The 17452-nt window shown below is 36.4% G+C and overlaps 1 protein-coding gene across 1 annotated transcript in view; it reads right to left on the bottom strand.

Annotated features, from left to right (window-relative positions):
- Positions 1 to 17452, bottom strand: part of myom3 (myomesin 3) — a 62365-nt gene that overhangs the window by 2077 nt on the left and 42836 nt on the right. Inside the window, exons 18-31 of the mRNA XM_041988499.1 lie at positions 13170 to 13296; positions 11385 to 11566; positions 11137 to 11251; positions 9402 to 9558; positions 8941 to 9047; positions 8595 to 8639; positions 8271 to 8407; positions 3741 to 3885; positions 3213 to 3272; positions 1882 to 1949; positions 1213 to 1323; positions 842 to 929; positions 632 to 670; positions 314 to 419 (exon numbers count right to left, since the gene is read on the bottom strand). Coding sequence (XP_041844433.1) covers positions 314 to 419; positions 632 to 670; positions 842 to 929; positions 1213 to 1323; positions 1882 to 1949; positions 3213 to 3272; positions 3741 to 3885; positions 8271 to 8407; positions 8595 to 8639; positions 8941 to 9047; positions 9402 to 9558; positions 11137 to 11251; positions 11385 to 11566; positions 13170 to 13296 — 1487 coding nt within the window. The remainder of the gene's footprint in view (positions 1 to 313; positions 420 to 631; positions 671 to 841; positions 930 to 1212; positions 1324 to 1881; positions 1950 to 3212; positions 3273 to 3740; positions 3886 to 8270; positions 8408 to 8594; positions 8640 to 8940; positions 9048 to 9401; positions 9559 to 11136; positions 11252 to 11384; positions 11567 to 13169; positions 13297 to 17452) is intronic.

Below are 17452 nucleotides of genomic sequence, written 5' to 3'. Positions count from 1 at the left end.
ATCACACCTGAGTGAATTTTATCTCTCAGTGTTCAGTGTGTGCATGTGAAGCCTGTATTTATGGCATATCCTGTATGAGCTGCAGCTGCGTCTTCTGGCTGACAGTTTTCCTGCACTACTAAAATTTATGTACAATTTCTAGCCCTGTGGATTCAAGTCAATAATGTGACCACAGAGCTACTAGATGGTGCCAAAACTGAAAAAAGAGAAGACCTGCAATCTTATTGATTTAGTAGTGCAGAAAAATAATTTCAAATACTTTATTTCAGCAATAGCTTTTCAAAGGATGTCAGGACTCAGTATGTGGACTCACTTGAAGTACCAGCTGGTCTTCAGGAAGCTAATGTAGTATTTGAGAGAGCAGTAGAGCTTAAAACCTTCAGCAGTGCTCTGGATCTTCAGTGGAGTAGCTGACAGTGCTGCAGAAAACCAGAGTTTGTGGTTTTATTAATGACACTCTTTGCACACATTTCAGTTTGCTTTGCAGTTGAATACTTGCATTTTCTTTCTTATCCGAGGAGCACACCACACTTAACACACCATAACATGGCTTTTGGGTTTATTAGCCTCATCCCAACACAGCACACCTGACATTACATAACGGCTGTTCTTATAAATGTGTGTGACTCACCACATTGCTTACTCAGCTGCTGGAGAAGCTTTTCATACTCTGCAAACCATGATAACAAAAACAGCTTTTTATATTGCTGTTGTAACTTTAGAAACACTAAAATGAAATATTAGGAAGAAAAATAAAACACAGCAACTGCCTCGTGTCTGTTATGGATGGTACACTGAACCCCTGGCTATTATTCTATGTTAATGGAAGGTTACATCTCACCATCGTCCAGTAACGCCAAGGTGCTGACATCCTCTCCTCTCTTGTCAGACACCACAGCTTTGTATAAACCAGCTTCCTTTTTTGTTACCTGAGGGAAAATAATTAGTTCAGTATCTCTGTTAAAAAAAACCCTAATACTAAAATTTGACCTTTTATTTCCAAAACAAGTTAACATAAAGCATTGACTTGAAGGTGAACCCAAGAACACCTCCTTAAAAGACCTGTCAAGACTTAATCCTTTAAATATCACACCTGTCACTGTGTCTATCTCCTTTATTTCTTTACTCCAGTTAAAGTCTATGAACGTCAGTTTCCATTAGCGGGAGCTCTTATCTGAGAACAGACCAGGGAAGAATCAGAATTATGCAAACCTGTGAGATGTTGAGCGAGCTGGCTCCTGATGACGGATCGTACACAACCTGAGTCATTTCCACAGCTTCCTTAAACCACTTGAAAGACGTTTCCTTGTTTGTGTTTGTGACCTGAGTGAGATGAGATGCACAAATCCTGTAAAAACATTAAAGGTACTGGGGTGTATTCCCTCTTTTATAATTGGATTTAATGACTTTGAACAGCTTCTGATTTATATTGAGAAATCAGTCGGGTTGTTTGTAAATAAAGAGAAATTAAGTTACAAAAACAATAAAAACAGGTTGCAGTGAGAGCCTTTTAGGATTTCAGTGAACTTGGAGAAGAGTTGAAACATGGACGAACCCAATACATGCTGATGTGAACTGAACAAAATTTAGTTAACAGCAGACTTTTCAAGCTAAATCTATATATGATTTTTTTTATTCAGTCTTGAATACATATAATTTTAGATGCTTTTGTTTCATTTAGCTCATTTGTAAATGTACCTCAAATAGAGGGAATAAAGGTAGAACACGTACTGAAATTTTCTTAGTTCTGTTGCAAACACAATAATACTGCTAACATGAAGTATTTGGTTAATAATATTAATATTTGTACTGTCTAAAATAGTAAAATGTCCTCTTTTATATGTTGTTAGGTTATTGCCATCAGGAAATTTTAAAAAGTACCTTGCACTTTATGATCAATTCACAATCCTCATTCACGCTCCATGTCAAGAATTCCTGGAAATAAGGTCCTTGGAAAACAAGAGAAATGATTATTCATCTGTACAGAGCTGCAGCAACATTGACTACATGGCAGGTACAATCCAGAACATGTGATAAGAACACATATATTTATGGGATTTATCAGTTGAAATCATGACAATGTGACTCATCGTGTTTCCAGAAAAGCATAAACATAAATTCTACTATTCCACTCGCCACTATTCAGTTTCATTATATTTAGAAAATCTGATTAAAATCTGAGTTTGATGCCAGCAACATGTTCAAAAAAGATTGAAGAAAAAGTAGATTAAAATGAAAGTTTATACAATATCCAAGCAGCTATCTTCTGGAAGATTCTACAATCAGCAGGTTGATAAGTATCAGGTGAAGGTGTCAGGACTTAAAGGGAGCATCCACCAAAATCGCCTGCAATTCTCCAAAGGAAGATGTATGGAGTGTCATGAAGAGCAAAGTCAAATAACGAGAACCACAGACTGACAAGCAGCTATAACTTAGGACAAAAAAGGAAATTTCTTTTGCAAGGCTGCAGCAATTAGTATCCTCTATTCCCAAATAATTAAGAAGTTCCAGTTAAAAAGAGCAACAATGGAGCATAATGGACAGTTTTTGAATGTGCTATTGGCATTGACTTTAATGTTTTTATTATATTTCTTAAATACAACAGAGCTGGTCAGTGAAGACACTGAAAATTGAAAATCATTTCTTTGTACTTGTCTATTAAACAGATGTTAAAAAAATAGTCATGTTTTTGTTGTGCTTCAGCAACCCTGACAACTGTTCAGCAAATGTTTGTAAATCAGAGTTCAGTTATTTTTTAAATGGTATTTTAGGTACAAGTTTCACCCTTTTCGAGACCTACCTTTTTTAAATTATAAAAAACAAAAATAATCTGAAATGGGAGCTATGGACTGATTTAATCTGCATGCTGACAGAAAACCTTATCCCATTTATTATGTTTGCCTTAACCAGTAAAGAATTCTGCATGTAACATGCTCGGTGGAGTCTCATTTGGACTTTAAATAGTGAACATGGGGTAAGATAGTATTGCACAATCAGACATTGGGGCATTGACTTTTAAACATACAAAGGAGTTTGTAGAGTCTTTTTAATCACATTTTAGAGAACTGAACTATCAGACAGACAGATCAAAATGAGACAATAGCGAGAAGGAGCCACTCAATTACTGTATAATAAACTGATGCAGTGCAGAGACCACAATAAATACTTCATTTTTTCTGTTTGTTGGTTTTTAGTGTTTGAAGATCTCTCACCAGCCTTCCTCTGATTGTCCCGTCGGTTTGCATCAGCCAAGGCCAGAGTCTCTCGGAACTCTAAAGACACAAACGTTATCAGAGTGAGATAAAAAAAAAATCAAACACCTCAAAGGTTAATGTTAAGCACAAAAGTGCACATAAAGGCAGAGGATAGTTGCATTTATATAGTTGCATCAACTCTTTAGATAAACATGAACACTATATATAAATTTATAATACAAAATTATAGTCTTTGCATGCAAATAAACATTTATATAGCTGATTTATTTATTAATTGGATGGTTCCATCTATTGTGGTTGAGAAGTGCATCTCAGGAAGACTACATATATATTTTGTTTCTGAGTAGTCTGTTTTTTATTTATTCATGAAGCCTCTCTGGGGAAATGCCAGATTTTTCTGTGCAACTACTCCATGTTTGTTGAGTTCTTTACTTTTCCAGTCAATTAGAGTTGATTATTTATTATGATGTGCAGCATAATGCGGGCAATGAGAGAACTTTGTGGGAGAGTGAATGCACGACTTACTTTGATCCACAAAGACCAAAGTGAACTGATTCTTGGCACGGCCATCCCTCAGCTGAGCCGTGTATGAGCCCTCGTCCTCCTGAGAGAGCTGATCAAACAGTAACTCCACCAGACCTTTGGCCTTGTCAAAGTTGATCTTACAGTGCTGCAGAAGAGCAAACAAATATTGCCACATATATGGTCCTCATCAGCTCATAACCAGACGAATGATCCCAACATGAGATTAGAGATCTATTGCATAGATGGCATGTTGCACAGAGAGAATACTTTATGAACCTTAGTGCAAAGTCTCTGAAATGACATATGCACATTAGATGAGCTATTTCTTCTTTCTAAAAGATGCACACACATAAACAAGCAGTAACACAGAAGAAAACACGCTTGAAGCTCATTTTCATGACTTTTATGTTCATCAAAATAAGTGTATGCCTTGCACGTTGATAGGTCACAGTGGTGGATGGGATTTGTGATGTATGGCAAGCCTGAGGGCCCTAATCAGCTAAATGGCTACGGAAATCACAAACCTCAGCTGTGATCATTTAGAAATAATGTATAATCAGTACTGTTCAAATGGAGCTCTGATAATGGGAAATAATGGAAAAAATGAAAATGAAACACAGGCGATGAATGGGAACTGCTGAATATAAAGCAATGCACACAAAAACAAGACAGCCCAAAGAGACACAGTGCAGCCGAGTTGTAAAACCACAATAAATATTCTGGGTTATATCAGCTTTTTTCCTGTGGCCATCCCAGTGCATGGTTCAATAAACCTGAAGACAGTACAGATAATAGTTTAAACTTTAAGATTCCTGGTGGAAACATCTGCTCTCCAGATTTGTTGTTGCTGTAGCATAAAATCCTTTTGTCATTAGCAGGGTGAGAATTTTATTTATTTATTTTCTTTATATAAAACCAGTTTTTCAGCAACTTCTCTGACTGCCAGCCGGTTGTTTGTCCGCTGATGGCGATGTGTTTGCATCAGGGAGGAAAACCAGACAGCAGGGGAGAAATGACGTGCTGTCATGGCAGAGGAAACACTGGATTTTATTCCCAAGAGCCAAAGCATGGTTAATTTTGATGAAAAGTGATCAATCTGACACTAAACTGTACGCACACCATGTTGTTGTCCAACTTAACATGACACAACTATTTGTTATACTAATTAATCCCAATAGACTAAGAGACAAGGGGCTGGGGTTGCTGATGGTGAGTGACTAATTTGGGAGATATTGTGAAATAAAACAATATTTGCTCTTATCAGGGCAACATTGTGACCACAAAATAAAATATTTTCAGTCTGTAACAGAAAGAGATCACATACTCGGTGCCCTGCGGTCTATACTAGTTATAACAATACTATGGCAAATATAATTAAAATAGAAAATTAACAGCCTTCGCAAAAGTTTGAAACTATTTATTTACCAACTTTTGATCATTTATTATGGAATTTGCATTTTATATTCCAATATGGATTGTTAGTTATTGAAGTCATGGTTAGACGAATGCACTGATGTCTAACTAATATGAAAAACAGAAAAACTTTGAGATTTCCAGTTAACATTTTTTTTTATTACATTCTATTTTATACTTTTCTTGCACCTTATTGCCTCTATTTTACTTTATACCTGTATGTATTATATCTTAGTGCTTATCCTGCTTTACTGTTGGTGTTGTATTGCTGCTTGTACCCAAATTTCCCTGAGGACTCTCCAAAGGGATTAATAAAGTATTTTCTATTTCTATTTCTATTTCTATTTCTATTCTATTCTATTCTATTCTATTCTATTCTATTCTATTCTATTCTATTCTATTCTAACATACCCATATCAATCACTGAAGACCTCTGTGTAATGTTATCAGTCCAGATATTCATGCTGCTGTCCATGTCAGCAGAGAGAAGGAAATTAGGACTTGCCACCTCAGTAATGGCGGCCTTACAAGATGGAGTAACACACAAAGCTTATCTGTATATATGTTTTCTTCTTTAATCTGATGTCCTTTTAGTGTTTTGTACTGTTTTATGATTTATGCTGTATGTTCCATTGATCCATCCATCCATCCATCCATCCATCCATCCATCCATCCATCCATCCATCCATCCATCCATCCATCCATTTTCAGCATATCCAGGATATCCTTGAGTGATCTGACTTAATTAACCCTAACACTGGAGATTTAGGAAGAATGTCAACTATGATTTGTGTTCTATATGATGATGCATTATTGTGCATTTTACTAACTGAACGTGTTGCAGGTGTATTATTGAAGCATGTGAGAGAGTTTCAGTCCTATTCTGTCTATGCAGCACTGGATGTTGTAGTTGCTCTTTACACCAAACTGAAAACAAACAGAACATTGATTATTGGAAATAACTGGGATTTGTCCACATGTCTTAACTACAAGACTACATGTCTTTAGTAGAGTTTTGATTGTCAGGTGCTTTTAATTTGCTTGTTTTTTAAGATGGATGTGAACAGTTCAGGCATTTCTTGATGCAATTTGGTCTGAAAGACAGGCATGATAATTGTTTATAGCTCAGGGGGGGATTTTATTAATAAATTGTGGAATCAAAGTTCTTTAAAAGTCAAAAGGAACTAACTTTACAGTAATCCCTTCCATTCTCAGAGAACCAGACAAACTGCCACTGTCTGCACTGATGCCTTTTTTATTTATTTATTTTCCTTTTTAAGAGAATTAATTAGTCTGGAGGCTTTTTATTTTTTTTTTTTACAGCTAGTGATCTCTTATCTCAGAACCTAACCTGCCTGGAGCAGTTTCCAGCATCAGTTGCCATGGTGATACAACCTTATGAGAGGTAAACCAGCATTGTGATACTGAAAATATAGAGATGAACCTGAAGTTTCCTCGATAAGCCACTAATCCTGCTTCATAGTACAAGCCCCTGGACTGATAACCTGTGTATGAACCTCAGCCTTGAAATACATTTTCTTTTGGATTTTATCCATACATATGTGCAAAGACACAACTTTTGACAAGAAATAGGGAGTATTGGTTATTATTCTCATATGTTTTTCATATCTACAGTTTTCAGTAAAAAATAAATAACTAAATAAATAAACTTGTTCAGGGAATTACTTCATTTATTGCCCTGAAAAATGTTTGTTCAAAGGATGATTTTTGTTTGTCCAAATTGTTTACTTGCTTCTTTCTTTAACATCTAACTAAACATGACACATACACCAGATGTGGGCTCTGTCTCTGCTTTCACCTCAGGTGATCTTCCAGTCTTCAGACTTCATCAAATTAACTCAGCTCCCAGTCTTCTCTGCTGCCTTACACACCTGCTCTTCATCATCACTGACAGCATTGATTTCCAGCCTTACAGGATGTTTATTAAAACACTAATTGCTATTTTGGATTCATGCTGCCTTGTCATGAAGACAGATGCACGCACCTACACCCCGATGATATAGAGCAGCAGGGTCTTATTCATAATATGTGCAAGGTTCCCATATTTAAAACAAAGACAAAAAATGGCTCTTACATTTAATTTTTGTATTCTGAAGTTTTACTTTATTTTGCATAACATGATAGCTATCGGTAGAATCTAGGCTCTTTCCTGTTCCTTTCAGATAACTCCAACTTTAATGCCATGTGTATCATATTTGATATATACTGTTTCTTAGACCTATTGATTCCCCATATGGTAAAAAACCTGCTGTTTTATACAATCTGAAACTAGTTTTCTGACCCCTTGTGGACAAATTTTGCACTACAACAATTCTTTTTTTTTATTTACTACACTACAATTCTAAAATAACACTAATAAGACACATATGCGCAAATAATAATAATAATAATAATAATAATAATAATAATAATAATAATAATAATAATAATAATAATAAAGGGGGGAAAATAATTTTCTGCAGTCAGGGTTTAAAGTATTAACTTACACAAAGCAGATTCAAAGAAAAACTGAGGGGAATCAGAAGAAAAGTTGGGAAGACCAAATACAAATAAACTACATTTAATTAGAAAATATGAGGAAAATCTGACTGATTACAATGAAGTGATGTATCAAATATTTGTTAGAAAAGAAAAACAAGCTGGAAAGCAAACATACAGACACATATATAAACAGAGATATTTGGTGTTAAACCAGAGTTTTTTTCACAACCTAAATCTAAATTTCATTTGTTGGATGGAATTTAGGACAGTTTCTACAAACCACTGATAAATGAGGGCCCAGGATTCTAATGTGATTTATAATTCTCTCAAACAGGAAAAATGCAGTTCATGCCGTTAATTCATCAACATCATGAAAAATAAATCACTCCTAACAGTTCAGAACAGAGGCTGAAAGCTGGAGTTTTCTGAGTTTAAAGAACCTGATGAGGACCAGGACAACACCTCTCCCTGACACAAGTGCTGTGTACTTGTTGTGTCCCAATAAATCAACATTTTTGTCTGGAGTTAAATAAATGGCCAATTATTGGAATCCTATCCAAACAAGCGGAGGCCCCTCTTCACCTTCTGTAGCAGAATTAATACAGGAGAACTTACTGGGGTACTGGAGATTTCCTTGTCGTTGCAGATGAGACGGAGCTCTGCAGCGTTACTCAGACTCTCGGTCTGAAGCCAGAGACGTACGTTGCCCTTCTCAGAAACTTCCACCTGCCAGCCCGACTTCAGTGCAATCACTGGAAAGACAGATCAGGTCTGATCACAAGATCCATACAGAGACTTCTTCACGGGAATATGCTCATCTAGAAATACTAATTAGATTAAATGTGTAAACATCTAAAATAAGTCAATGAACCAGACAAAAGGGAGATCTTATTGTGAAAGGTTTGATCCCCTCTTTAATTCTCATCCTCTGCTACTTACAAGGATTTCTGACTTGCCAGCTGAGCTCTTTGAGCCGTTCAAGGTCTGCAAAAAAGTCAAAAGAAAGCTTGAAGGTTAATTAATCTTTGATCAGTGCTGTTGTGTCATTAGAGTACCAGCAAGTAGAACAACTTTAAACAGGAAAGTTAATTGAGAACATATGCTTAGTTTGACAGGTGACCTTGCTGGAGTGTAATTACTTGCTTGAGAGGAAACCTTCTTAACCCTTAAACCCAAAGTCTGCCAACTCTTTATTAATGATAAAAGCAACTAAAATGCATTTTACTGTTTTTTTTTTAACTTTTTCTTCTGTTTTCTTTTACTATTTCACAAATTCCATCCATACCTTCAGCGGTGAAATCATAGCTGGATGACAAGTGGGGGCTGTCGCTCATCTCCACCGTATAGAGACCCAGATCCTCCTCTGATGGATCTGTGAAGGTGAGAACTGACCTGACAAACAAATAAAAATAACTGTCAAATTGACAGACAGGGATTTTTGTTCATCTGTCCCTGTGACTTTGCTGTGAATCCTTCCTGGATCATTTATACATGCTTAAATGTTAAAATTTCAGTAAGAAATTTCAATTCGCAAAGCAACCCCAGTGATTTATCATATGAGGTTTTGCTCATTCAAAATCCAGGTCAGTTGGACACCTTTCCCTGCCAGTGGGTCTGGTTGGAAAAACAAGAGAGGGGATCTATAACATGGGAAAACCTGAGAGAAGTTAACAGACAGGCAGTCATTTAACTCAGCTGACAGGAAGGTAAATGTACAGTCCATAAACTACACCTGAACAAACCTACCGGTTGTTCTTGGTTTCTACTTTCATTCTCTTGCCATTGATGGGTTCAGTATAATTTTTGCTCCAGATGAACTTGCTCTCATCGTTCATCTCAACAGCCTCATAGCCCAAAAATATGAAGCCATCATTATCCACACCTATCTCAATGTCTTTGGTGCCTGTGAATAAAAGAAACAGTTGGTGAGGCTCAGGGAAAACACCTGAATGAGCAATGTGTGCAATTAGATCATTAATTGCACACATTGCTCATTCAGGTGTTTTAAAAATTTTGTAAAATGACTTAAAAGAAAAAAAATATTGTATAATAAGGTGCTGAAAACTTGTTTGTTCCTTATTGAATACTCTCATCTTTTGTATTATTATATCTTTTAGCACCAAATTAAGTCACATCTGTGTACTAGGGTGAAGCTGGACAAATAAGTGGCATTTAAAGGAGTAGTTCCACATTTTAAATTTCTATTTTACAACATCTGGTAAGCAAACTGTCCTAGCTTACAGAGAGGAAGTAAACCTCCTGGTGGAACGGGGTGTAACAAACAATTTGATCCTGAATTTTGATAACACATGAGAAATTGTTGCAGACTTCAGGAAGACAAGACAAAGCCCCACACCACTCCTCACCAACAACTCAACTGTGGACATGGTCAGCAGCACAGAGATCCTGGGGGTAAAGATCACATACACTCTCTGCCGGTCATCACTGCTCAGCAGCACCTGCACTTTCTGCATCATATAAGGAGAGCTCATCTGCCCCCTCCCATCCTCAGCACCCTCCACAGAGTGTGCTGACCAGCTGCATTTCAATCTGGTCAGACAGCTGCAGGGTCCCGGGCTAGAAGTCTCCAGGCAGAATGGTGAGGATAGAAGAAGGGCCATCACTCCCTCCGTTCCAAGATGTGAAACTTCAAGGACCCCCCTCAAGGACTCCCCATCATAGACTGTTCCTCTCGGCCCTCAAAGAAAAGGCTCTGCAGCCAGATCCCCCCCAAGCCATCAGGCTGCTGAACTCTGTGATCTCTGTACAATATTATCATTCTAGTATTTGACTATATCAATTGTGCAACAATGTAATGTACAATTTTCTGATTCTACTCAATTTGCACTGTGCTATGCTCCTATGCTCTGTGTAAATAATTTTAGTTATGTTTTTAGAATCCATTAAGCTTTTTTATATTCTTTCTCTATTTTATTATTGCACTGTTTCTGGAGCTGCTGAAATGGAATTTGTTCTTTTGTACATTGCAAAGTGAACAATGCTAAATGACAATAAGATCTAGTCTAAGTCTTGTTTTAGAAATTTGCTCATTTGTTGTCTTTCTGAGAACTAAAATAAGAAAACTGGTTCCTCTATGAAGTTGGAGTCTGAAGCAGTTTGTAATAAGCCTGTTAGTTTGCCCCATTTTCAGTTTTTTATGCTAAGCTAGCTTGTTTCTGAACCATTTATTGTAGTATAGATCGTATTCAGAAGTCCTATATAAAATAAAACTTAGAATATCTTTGCAGGACGGCAACAAATGTGTGTGCAGCTTTTTCTGTCATTTCCACACAGAAGTTTGTTTTAACATCTTTTTTATCCAACTAATCATTTTAATTCTAATGAATATTCTTTAGTTGATTAATACATTTTTAAAAATTTAATATTTAAATGTTTTTACAATCCCCCCTGGGTTTAATTAAATCTTTTTCTTTTCCATTTCATCTTTTTTTTCCATTTCATATTTCTCCCATAGACTGACCTGGTTGGGTCTGAACTGTGACTGGCTCAGAGGGCAGAGAAGCACGACCCACTGCTACATCATTAACAGCTGACACACGGAGACGGTAGGTCTGACCTGCCTGAAGACCAGACACCTGCAAGAAGCACATCAAATATTTACTGGTCACTATTAAAAATCTGTAGGATATAGCGGGTGCAGACACAATGAGGAGTGAAAGGTCCCAGCTAGGTGCGGTTTAAGAATAATAAAGTTGCAGCTTCACTAACCTTGAAATGTGTGTCGGAAATTGGTTTATCAGTCAAAGCAGTCCAGTTTTCTAACTGGTCAACCTGGGAGATTTCCAGCAAGTAGCCAATGACAGGACTTCGACCTTCGTACAGCGGAGCGGCCCATAAGAGCACCAAGGAGCTATTCCTCACCTCCCTGAACTCCAAGTCATAGGGGCAACCTGAGGAACAGAGGGTGAAGAAATCACATCACAGACTGAGTCCAACTCCAAAACAACTGCACCGCACCTCTCTGTCACAACGAGAAGACAAAACACAAAATAAACTTTTAAAAAAAAGGTCAAAATGAGCATAGAAACTTCTTCTAATCTACCCTGGCTAACTTCAAGGCAGCACATGATATCCAATTTGCATAATGATTTTCAGTCACTTTTTAATTATTAATGACACTGAGGAAAGCCTATTTGCCAAGATTAATGAGCTGCGCTTCTAAAGTCTAAGATTTTAAAAGACTGTCTCCATTTTCAATATTAGCGGCACAAAAAGCTGGCGAGAGGAGCAGGAGCTGGTGGGTTTTCTACTGAGCAGCCACATATCAAAACTATGACTGTCTGAACCTGTATGTGTGTGGTTGTGCTTGTGTACAAGTAAACTGTCTGAATAAATGATGAATGGCTTAATTTTTCTGGGGATGGTGGTTGTTTTGTCTTCCACACATTTAAAAATCCAGCCTATCTTCCTGGAACAGCAATATCACTGCACACATGCATTTTTGTCCTCAAAGGAAGAGAAATCTTTTTAAGTATTTACCACAAGCTCAAAGCGATAAGCTTAATAAGCAGCAACAAGAGCTGCATCTATCATTTTCCACATTAATCCACCTCTCAAGCTTCATACAGGTTCCCTTACATGTTAACAAGTCGCGTTAAGCCTGAAAGGTGTGCCTGCAGACTCTGCTCTGGGTAGAATAACCCTGTTGTTTTTGTAAAGCAATAAATAAATCAATAAAATATTGTTATTTTATATTATTATTCTCTCACAGTGGCACTTGAATAAAACATTAGAGGCATTATCTATCATTTCTATTTTTCCACAATAACAAAACAGCATAACTGAACGTGTAATTTCCAATTTCCAAAATCCTCACTAGCAAAAATATTAAATGACTAATTATATATAAACAACAATAATAAATACCACAGGCCAGTTCTAACTCAAAGCTGTAATTTCAGATACCATTTTGGCTACTTTATCACGCACTTAACTGCTGATCTCGGCTATTAACGTGCACTTCAGCGGCACAATAAAGAATAGCTTATCATCATATGGGTTTTTCATACCAAGCTGTTTATTTAGCTGTGAAATGACTACATACACTTTTAATGGAGCTGTTTAAATAGAAGTAAAATTGCAGCAAGTGGAAATGGATCCTCCTGTAGATGGATGGTGTTTATTTCTATCTCACCTCCCCTTATGTGGCCAGGGTCGATAAGGAGATTGTAGAAACTGCAGGCTGGGAAGGCAGTTGATAGCAGCTCAAATTCCCAAAGCTCTTAAGTAACTGCTTTTCTTGGAAATGTATAATTATTACAGTTAAATGCACCGCCAACTCAAAAATAGTCTATGTTGCGGTTATCGTTGCCCCATTTGCATGTTTTATTGTGCAGTATGATGCAAGTGAAGATGCCTGGAAGGAATCTCAAGATAATTATACCAGGGTAAATATGCAGAAAGTTCATCTGGCAGCTGTCTGATGCAGCTGTCACACATGCTGATTTCAAGTTTTTGCAGTAATTTTGGATTTTAAGAAATATTTATTGTCACCTGGTTCTGGCATCGTCCACTTCTCACAAAGGAAAGCGTCACTGGGATCAGAGGGTTTCCCCACGCCAGCCACGTTGGCAGCAAATACACGAAAGTGGTAGAAATGTCCACTTTTCAAGTTGCAGACCTACAAACATGCAGCATGCACAATAATACTGATCAGCTACAATACAATTGGTGGTTAAAAAGAGAAGCAGATGACATTTATTGCATGAAGAAGAAAAGTATTAAATCATTGAGGATAAATGAGCAGAAACTGAAAGTTTTCTTTTAACATTGCTCAAATTTAGTCCTTCAATATTCTTATTTGTATTTTAGAGAGTTCAGGATCTCTCTCTATAAATCCAGGGTTCTGTGTCTTTAGCTCCAATAAAGGAGCTAAACTCCCCTGCTGTATTCTGCCCCTCTCTAACTAAAGACTTATAATTCCAGTGAAACAAATGCAAAAAATTGTCTGTATAAATAAGTGCAATGTTTGTCCACTAGATGGGGATGTGGCTGCGTTTCACAATATGAAAACTGTTTTTAACCAACAGTTTTGTGTATTTCACATAAACAACGTAAACATTTGAGGTAAAATTCTATCATTGCTCATCATTTTCTACAACTTTCTGGTGTTATTTAATATTGTAGAGCCAAATGTTCTACTTTTTCTCCCCTGTATTAATCTAAGAGCCATAGTTTCTCCTTCTAATTCAAGTTTAGAGATCAGCTAAGAAGTGATTTTAAAGTTTTTAGATGGTCTACTGAATGCAGCTGTTAGAATTTCAAAGACGTCAAGTTTGGGAAACAGGTTTTTTTTTTTTTTTTATTGCTTTCCTATCATTTTATTACACTGCAGACTAATTTTGTGATCTACTGACCTGACTGACTGAATGAAGGCAAAATATATAAGAAAATTAACTCAGTCTTGGCCAACTACTACAAAACAGTGATAATCAGATGTTAATGCAGTAGTATTAAAATATTACAATCACAATCTGCAGAGCAGCTTATTTTTTCTTACTTTTTTTTGATATACCTTTGTCTTAATCAATGATTTAGTAATTAAATTGTAAAAATTAAAATCCTGGTTTTGCTGTAAAGTGAAAGAGAGAAGGAATTTTAGCTGTTTTTGTTCTAATAAAGCAGGATCAGTTATACTTTTGTCACAATGTTGTGTACAGTGATGGAGATTCGAACAAGCTCCAGAAGCAAACAGGTGTAACATACCTAAACTTTACTTGGTGAAAGAAAAGCACTGAACAAACTGTGAGCATGGCTTGGCGAAGAAAAACAACATAACATATTACTAAGAGGACACAAACCTGACACTGAACAAAGACAAAAACAGAACTATATGAAAAAAAGAAGAAAACTGAAAAAGAGGGGGGGACTCAATCAAATAAAGCAGAAAGTGATGTTATTTAGATGCTGGATGTAAATTGATGAGAAAAGTTTGAGGAAAGCTGGAGCATCTCTCGGCTGCTATCAGGTAAGAGAAGAAGAACTGGGAAGGTCGCCAGTAAAGTCAGAGCATGGGAAATATAATGACCACACTAAAGCAAAGAACAAAACACAACCCATGTTGAAAAACTACAAACTGCAGTCCAGAAAAGAAGAATGGCCTTTACCAACAATAGCTACCTAATCGATTCCAAATTCCTTTATTTTACTTCTAGGAAATCAGCAACTTAATTAAAATACCAGCTTTTGCTGAAAATGGAGATTGCATTTGTCGAGGATGGCACATTGTTGACATTTCTCCCTTTGCTCAAAAGGAGGCACTGCGTGTTCTCATCAGAGAGTTCTGGGACCTCCAGTACTCAAAGCTCTGCACTCCACAACATGGACTAATCTTGATGTACGGCTGCACAGTCCATGTTTTCTCCCAGGAGATAAAAAGAGCCACTCACATGTAACATATTTGCACAATGTCTAATTATGAGCTACCTGTAATCTTTGTTAGACAAGTTAAAGATTTTACTTTCCATGGTCTCCATGGACACTACTTGTTGCCTAGTGATGCAGCAAAGTGAAAGAAGGAGCTTCAGCTTTTACTGTCATTATTTTGAACACCAAAATGCAGAATAATTGTATAATTACATTAAAAGTCCTCAGTGGAAGGTGAGGATCTTTGCATGTTTCTAAGTTCTCAAGCTGTTCTCAACGAATACTCAATATGTTCCTTTCAAAGGTAAGTTCAAGTGCATCGTGTACAATAATGTGTACAGCAGTTCAGAGAAATGATGAGAGTCTGCATCTAGATTGGGGATGCTCCGATATATCAACCCAACATCAGGAAATATTTATCTGATAATAGGACAACATACGCATGGAAATTCACCTTTAAACTGACAATATATATTTACATTTAATTTTTGGGAGGCATGTGAGCACTGAAGAGTCGTGGAGATCTGTTTGTTTTTTTTTTATTTTCTTTTACATAATAGAAATGATCTATTTAAGTGAAACTTTATTATAAAGGTTTTAAGTACAGTATGTATGCAGGTATAGACTAAACCCCTTTCTTTCAGCTAATGGTGAATGGCAGCCAACTTATTATCTTGAACATTTGTGTTGGCACTGGCCAAGAATTTAACAACTGGTGCATCAGATAAAAGATTTTCACCTGATATCTCGACAATTCATACTAAGAGGCGGTGTCAGGGAGCAGCTAGAAAAGCATGAGTTATGTATTGACATGACTAAAATAAAACATTCAGTGACAGTTTCAGAAGAAAGATAAAGCAATTCAATCACATAAGAATGAAAATGATAATTACAAACTGATTACATCTAAAATTGTGAAATATTTGGCAAAGGGCACATCTTAAAATAAAGGCTGAAATTACTGCATTTTTATTACTCTGTTCCACAAAGATTCAGCTCAAGTTTCAATTTAAAACTTTCCTTTTTGTTATGCTCATCATTAGGATTGGTTCACTAATTCATCCAGTCAGCTGTGGTATGACACATCTGATCACTGTGTGCGATGCTCTCAATAACTCTGTAATGTTACACACCCTCATAAACTCTGGGAATTGTGGTTGTCACTTTCTGCTGTGAATTATCTTTTTTCTTTTATCTGAACTTTTTTTTATTAGTCTTTATAACATGGTCTGGGTGAATACTCCATAATATTAACATAATAATAATTGATTTAATATTTATTTCTTTTGTAAGTGACCATGGTATAAGCGAGTTAATGCCCTTCGAGGTGTCCATTATCATAAATTAATGGACGATGTGAAGGCGTCCGAAGGTTGCTTCTGCGAAGTCCATTAATTTATGATAATGGACACCTCGTCAGATATTATCCCTTACTTATCTCGTGTGTATCTTTTTGGAATCTGTCGTCTCTCATAGGTTGAAATTGTTGCCCATAAATTTTTATGATTTAATTTTGTGTGTGTGTGACTTTCTGTGATTATTGTGTGCATGAATAAATGTTTGCATTTTAATTTTCTTCTTCTTTACTGTTCTTATCATTTTTGTTTTTGTGAAGCACTTTGATCTACAGATAAAGCTGAAGATGATTTACACTTCATTCACAATTTCTTAGCTCTCTCATCTGGAATTGATTAGGGTTATATCTAATGGACAGGGTTAGCTTGACATGATATAAAGGACATAGTCAGATCATTACAATAATGTCCATAGTTACAGTTTATACATGGATGCCGTTTCCATCTTTACAACAACTTATCTAAAATACTTAAAACTTGTACACAGGTATTCTTATTACATTATTCTAGTAAGACTGGCTTGCACCTGAATGTACAATTTTCCTTAACAATAGACTTTACTGCTGCTTTCCACCTTCACGTCTACTTTTAGCATATTTCCTGAAATATTTTCTGACAAAATGTTCCTGAAAAAAATGCATATAAAGCACCAAACTTAAGATAGTTCACAAGAAGCTGCCTCTGTATAGACATGCTCTATTCATTTGGCCGTAAACACTCATTTTCTGAGAGCTGTTTGACCATCTGTTAAGCTGTGCCAAAGCAGGTGGCCAGGTAAACTCAAGAATGTTTGTCTTGAAATTAGAAAAAGAGCATTACTGCACAGTGGAAAATTCATTCACCTGCAGGGGAAATGTGGGTCATATTGAAATGCTCATTGAAAAACCCAAAGAAACAGTTTGAAGAGGGTTTGTTTAGTCTAATTTAATTACTTGAATAATTAGTTTGATTAATTCATTAAAACACCAGAATTTTTAAGGTTAACAAGTAATCAGTAAAATGCAAATATGGACCTAACCTTGAATAAAAATCAGGCAATTACTGAGTAGGTAGAAT

This window comes from Melanotaenia boesemani, chromosome 6 (assembly GCF_017639745.1).
Source record: "Melanotaenia boesemani isolate fMelBoe1 chromosome 6, fMelBoe1.pri, whole genome shotgun sequence".
NCBI lineage: Eukaryota > Metazoa > Chordata > Actinopteri > Atheriniformes > Melanotaeniidae > Melanotaenia > Melanotaenia boesemani.
The sequence above is the reverse complement of the archived record's forward strand: the minus strand, read 5'-3'. Positions and strand labels throughout refer to the sequence as shown.